Source organism: Poecilia latipinna, unplaced genomic scaffold (assembly GCF_001443285.1).
Source record: "Poecilia latipinna isolate Pla-1442-1.1 unplaced genomic scaffold, P_latipinna-1.0 Scaffold840, whole genome shotgun sequence".
Classification (NCBI taxonomy): Eukaryota; Metazoa; Chordata; class Actinopteri; order Cyprinodontiformes; family Poeciliidae; genus Poecilia; species Poecilia latipinna.
In genome coordinates, this window is record NW_015113456.1 from 282569 (window position 1) to 289012 (window position 6444).

The following is a 6444-nucleotide window of genomic DNA, read 5'->3' on the forward strand; positions in this document are numbered from 1 at the left end:
CTTTTACATCATTGTTGGCTGTGATTACATTTTCAGTACTGTCACAGTGCATTTGCCTCTGTCCGCGGTGCTGAAATGAACTCGGTTCAGATTCCTCTCTCACATTAACGCTGCCGTCAAATCAAGACATTTCTGACTGAAATAAATCCATGCCTTGTTAGATTTTTTTGTCTGTATGCGACTTACGTTCCATTTCCAGGAAATAATCAATTTTATGTAATGCTAGAATTTTACACACGGTGTCGCTCTCCTTCAGATTTACTTGCTAAACCCTTCCTATATCGCTGTACAACCTTTCATTTCAAACTGACTGCAGACCTTCCGCTAACTAATCCACGAAATATCACATTTAAGAAAGGTCCACATACATTTTCGAAAAATCTTCTTGTCCTTTGTTGTTTTTTGTACTTCCAGCCTTTGCTTCTTGGATTAATGGGTGAATGAATGGACGATGGAGAACAAAGCATTTTTAGCCCGTTGCCTGATCTCCTTTCTTGGGATATTTTTGCACATTCCGCAAACCGCTTTTGGAGATGGGTCCTACACTTTTCCCGAGGAGATGGAGCGGGGCTCAGTTATTGGAAATTTAGCGAAAGAAATGGGTCTTGAAGTGAGCAAACTGGCTGCTCGAAAGGCTCGTGTAGAAGCTGACGGGAACGGCAAACGGTATTGTGACGTTAATCTGAGCACCGGAGACATAATTGTTGCAGACAGGATTGACAGAGAGGGGCTTTGTGGAAAGAAGTCTTCGTGTGTTTTAACACAAGAGCTCGTTTTAGAAGAGCCATTAGAGCTCCGTCGTATTATGCTTAACATCCAAGATATTAATGACAATTCACCACAATTTAAAAAGAAGGATATCCATTTTGAAATCAGAGAATCCGCAGCGAAGGGAAGTCGTTATCGCTTGGAAGAGGCCCATGATGCAGATATCGGAATAAACGCCGTTCAGGAATACAGTATTGGGAAGAACGAACACTTCAGACTCAATGTTATTTCTAAAAGTGGTGGAGGAAAATACAGTGAGTTAGTTTTAGACAGAGAGTTGGACAGAGAACAAACGCAGACGCTAACAATTGTGCTTGTAGGAACAGACGGGGGCGCTCCTCGGAGATCTGGTACTGCAGTTGTTCATGTTACTGTGCTGGACGCTAATGATAACGCCCCAGTGTTCACCGAGGCCGTTTATAGAGCCAGTCTGCCTGAAAACTCTCCATTAGATACTGTAGTGGTTAAAGTAACCGCAAAAGATGCCGATGATGGAGTAAATGGAGAAGTGACATATGATTTTGATCACATTTCTGACGACAATAACGTATTTTCTCTTGATCCAATAACTGGCGATGTTAAGCTTACTGGGACACTAGATTATGAAGCAAAACCATCCTATGAAATGCAAATTACTGCCAAGGATGGCCCTGGATTAGTTTCTTCGTCCACATTAATAATTGACGTCACAGATGTCAATGACAACATTCCACTAACGTTAATAAAATCGCTTAAAAACCCTGTCCCAGAAAATACAGTACCGGGTACAGAGGTGGGCATCATTAACGTTCAGGACAGAGACTCTAATAAGAATGGACAGATCCACTGCTCCATTCAAGAAGACGTCCCTTTTAAATTAGTTCCTTCTATTAAAAGCTACTATTCTCTGGTGACAATAGAGCAACTAGACCGTGAAATAGTATCTGATTACAACATTACAATAATTGCCACTGATGAGGGCTCTCCACCACTTTCCTCCTCTAAAACTATTCAGTTGTCTGTAGCTGACATCAATGACAACCCACCTGTGTTTGAGGAACAGTCCTACACCGCATATGTGAGTGAAAATAACAAACCTGGATCCTCTTTATGTACTGTTTCTGCACGAGATCCTGACTGGAGACAAAACGGTACAGTGATTTATTCTCTGTTACCTGGTGAGGTGAACGGTGCCTCGGTGTCCTCCTTTCTATCTGTTAATGGAGACACAGGAGTGATCCACGCTGTGAGGTCATTTGACTATGAACAATTCAGGAGTTTCAAGGTTCAAGTGATGGCCAGAGACAATGGTTCTCCTCCTCTCAGCAGCAACGTGACTGTCAGTGTGTTTGTATCTGATGTGAATGACAACTCTCCTCAGATTTTGTACCCCGCCGCAGAAGGCAGCTCCTTCATGACTGAGTTAGTCCCCAAAGCTGCACATGGAGGGTCTCTGGTGTCCAAAGTGATAGCAGTGGACGCAGACTCTGGACAGAATGCCTGGCTTTCCTATCATATAGTCAAAGCCACAGATCCTGGACTTTTCAGTATTGATCTACACAGTGGAGAGATCAGGACACAGCGGGACATTTCAGAATCTGACAGCATGAAACAGAACCTGATTGTTGCAGTGAAAGATAATGGACAGCCCTCTCTGTCTGCTACCTGTTCCATGTATTTACTTATTTCTGATAACCTGGCTGAGGTGCCAGAATTTAAAGATATTTCATATGATGAAAACACCAAGTTGACCTCATATCTGATCATTGCGCTGGTTTCTGTGTCCACCTTCTTTCTGACTTTCATTATCATCATCCTGGGCATGAGATTTTGTCGCAGCAGAAAGCCCAGACTGTTGTTTGATGGAGCAGTAGCCATACCAGGAGCTTATCTACCTCCAAATTACTCAGATGTTGACGGCACAGGAACTTTACGCAGCACCTACAATTACGATGCCTACCTGACAACAGGATCTAGAACCAGTGACTTTAAGTTTGTATCATCTTACAATGACAACACTCTGCCTGCTGACCAGACTCTGAAGAAAAGTCCAACTGAATTTGCTGATATGTTTGGTCAATCAGAGGAATCTCCAGAGGTAGGCCTAAATATTCTGTTGTTATCCAAGTGATGGGACTACATTTTAATCACAGTTTCCATGGGTTTTATTAGAGTTTTTCTGTAATCATTCTTGATTTAATTTTCTCTCAAAATACTTTTACTACTGTTCTTTCAAAGACCATTTTCCAAAGCTGAAAGGTCTGTTTAAAATATTATATATAAGTATATTATATATATTGCTTCTATTTGTCTACCATTTAGTCTTCATTATCAACAGCTCGTGGTTTTGTTTCTATAAAATTTGTCCCTTTAAGAAACGTGCTTATCATCATTTTCCTTTTTTGTTCTGAACGACAAGCTTCTGCTCTTCTTAAAATGATAGATATGCTTCTTCAGCTTTGTGTCTCATGATGTAGCTTTGTCTTTTTCAAGAGGTTTACATCATATTGCATCTTAGCGCGACTCGCGGGAGAAGCGCTACTATGCATATGTGACAGTAGGATCCCGACCCATTGACTTAAAGTTTGTATCGTCCTACAGTGACAACACACAGCCTGCTGAACAAACTCTGAAAAAAGTTCAACCGAGTTTACTGATGTGCTTGGAAATAATGATTCCTCTCTGGTGGCAATAACATGTTTACTTAAATGTTTTTTCACCTTAAAGACATCTCACTCTTACATCTCACTCGCATTTTATCAAAGGTTTAAAGAAAATTTTACTTTCTTTTTCAATGGTCACATTGGAAAATGACATTGTTCATCGCTTGACAAATGTTGCTGGTTAGTTATTTGTGGAGAAACTAGCTGTAGGAAAGATATCCGTTTCTTTGTTGTTGTAGCAACTTTGATTATCTCCATGAGCCTAATATAAAATTATGCATTTATTGGTAAGTGTTCCCAATTAGTTTTTATTTATTATTGTTTTTAAGGAAGATTCATTCATCGTTTGTTGATTTTGTTAAATTAATATTGTTGTTGTTTTGATGTTTTAATTCCACGAATGTGAAATAATTGTTATCAGAATCCTATTCTTAAGTTGAACTTATTCTTATTCTATTTCTTGAGATGAAGTATACATGTATTCTTTCTGAATGATCACCACTGTCATGTCTATTTCAAATGAAGCGGTTCTGTTATTTGTCATATCTTCTATAGCATTTTAAGCTCTTTTTTTCCTTTTTTCTCTGACACTTATTTCTGGTCCCTCTGCCATATAGTTTTAACTTCATAACATGCAATCCATTAATTATTTCAAATGTAGTTATTTGTGTTTGGTGAAGGATTTCGGATATGTCTTTGTGTCTATTGAAAGTAGGTCAGTGTGATATTAGTGAGAATCTTTTTTTTCTTTTAAGTGCCTGCATATTAAATTTTTCTAAAGCAGTCAAACTAAAACTGGATTTTTTTCGTCACTTTTTAAATTTATTTTATTGTGTATGGACTTTGTAGTGATTATTGGACATCTAAAACGTTCCATTTGTTATGTAGGCTTTGTCATCATGTCAGAAGTGCATTTCTCACATAACATGTTATAATGGTTCACAGTTATTTAGGAAACGGATGTGTTTTTTGGGACAGAAGATGTTGCAACATCAAACGTGTTCACATGTTACAGTTAGATTGAAGCAGTTCTGTGGCAAGCATTTAGACATAAGTTGTGCTCAGGTTAGCATGCATAAGAGAGGGACCTTTTCAGTCAGGATTGCTTTTACGTATTTTAAACTTGTCACTTTCTGCGTCATATTGGCTAGTAAAATTAAATGCTTATTTAGTTATTTATTTATTTTATTTTTTTTTTTTTGCATTTTCGGAACCCCAGGTAGCAATTTATCGCGCTTACTCAAGAGGTCGTTGTGTGCTAACACTATACGTTTTGCTGTCAGTATCCTCAGAGCATTATGACAGAGACCGTGAGGCAGGGCTTTTGTAGCCGATCAGAAGAGGGAGAAATGCGATTTTGAACTGCGAGGATTTCATCATAAATTCTCTTTTTTTTCCCCTTTAACTTTTTTCCGTTTTGACAAGGATTAGTCAACGAGAATGGCTATCACGAGCTCTGCAGTCCATTGTCTTGTCTGTGGCGTGTTTTTTCTTTCTATACATTTGGCAGAGGGAGATTTGAGGTATTCGTTTCCAGAGGAGATGCGGCGAGGATCAGTGGTCGGCAATATCGCCAAAGACTTGAGTCTTGAGGTCAGCAAACTGTCCGCTCGAAAAGCTCGTATTGATACGGAAGGAAGTGACAAACATTATTTTGACATCGACATTCGTAATGGAGATTTAGTTATCTCTGACAGGCTCGACAGAGAAGGCCTTTGTGGAGACAAAGCATCCTGCGTTTTGAAACAAGAGATCATGTTGGAGAATCCGTTAGAGCTGCATCGAGTAAATCTGCATGTTCAGGATATAAACGATAACTCTCCGCAATTTAATACAGAATTGATCCAAATTGATATATGGGAATCTGCAGCAAAAGGTGCTAGATTTCCAATAGAGGAAGCTCACGATGCGGATGTCGGACAAAATTCAGTGCAGACGTACGACCTGCAGAACAACGAACATTTTAATCTTGGTGTTGGGACAAATTCCGTGGAGCTTCTCTTGAGCAAAGAACTCGACCGTGAGAAATTAAAAGATATTAGTCTTCTTTTGACGGCTTTAGATGGTGGATCACCACAAAGGACAGGTACCGTGATGATTCATATAAATGTCTTGGATGCAAATGATAACGTTCCTGTGTTCCAGCAGCCAATTTACAAAACCAGTATGCCGGAAAACACTCCAATAGGTACTGTTGTTCTAACAGTTGGAGCAACGGATGCAGATGAGGGAATAAATGGCGAGGTTACATATGATTTTGGACACATTTCTGATGAGGTCAAGGCAATATTTGACATAGACAATAAAGCAGGTGAAATAAAATTGATGAGAGCAGTTGATTTTGAAACGGTGTCATTGTTTGAACTTAAGGTGACAGCGAAAGACGGGTTAGGACTCACCTCCTATTCTAAAGTAATAATTGATATCACTGATGTAAATGATAATGCCCCAGTGATTTACACAAAATCAATCTCCAGCCCCATACCTGAGAATGTGTCATCTGGTACAGAGGTGGCCATTATTAATGTGCAGGATAGAGATTCAGAGAACAATGGACAGGTCCGCTGCTCTATCCAGGAAAATGTCCCTTTTAAGTTGGTGCCTTCAATTAAGAACTATTATTCTCTAGTGACCACAGGACAACTGGACCGGGAACTAGTTTCTGATTACGACGTTACAATCATTGCCACTGATGAGGGCTCCCCCCTTTTGTCCTCCTCTAAAACTATTCAGTTGTCTGTAGCTGACATCAATGACAACCCACCTGTGTTTGAGGAACAGTCCTACAGCGCATATGTTAGTGAAAATAACAAACCTGGATCCACTTTATGTACTGTTTCTGCTAGAGATCCTGACTGGAGACAAAACGGTACAGTGGTTTATTCTCTTTTACCTGGTGAGGTGAACGGTGCCTCGGTGTCCTCCTATCTATCTGTTAATGGAGACACAGGAGTGATCCACGCTGTGAGGTCATTCGACTATGAACAATTCAGGAGTTTTAAAGTTCAAGTGATGGCCAGAGACAATGGTTCTC

General features: G+C 39.8%; 2 protein-coding genes across 2 annotated transcripts in view; both read left to right on the plus strand.

The window, feature by feature from the left end:
• LOC106956706 (protocadherin gamma-A12-like) overlaps nt 1-6444 on the plus strand; it is a 29996-nt gene that overhangs the window by 13102 nt on the left and 10450 nt on the right. The gene's annotated exons all lie outside the window — the stretch shown is intronic.
• Nucleotides 257-2878, plus strand: LOC106956691 (protocadherin beta-16-like). The gene has a single exon (XM_015047692.1). The coding sequence runs from the start codon at nt 452-454 to the stop codon at nt 2876-2878; it is 2427 nt and encodes an 808-aa protein (XP_014903178.1). The 5' UTR covers nt 257-451.

Bases quoted from the DNA above. Each gene is read 5' to 3' on its own strand.
- LOC106956691 (XM_015047692.1), top strand. From the start codon at position 452: ATGGAGAACAAAGCATTTTTAGCCCGTTGCCTGATCTCCTTTCTTGGG.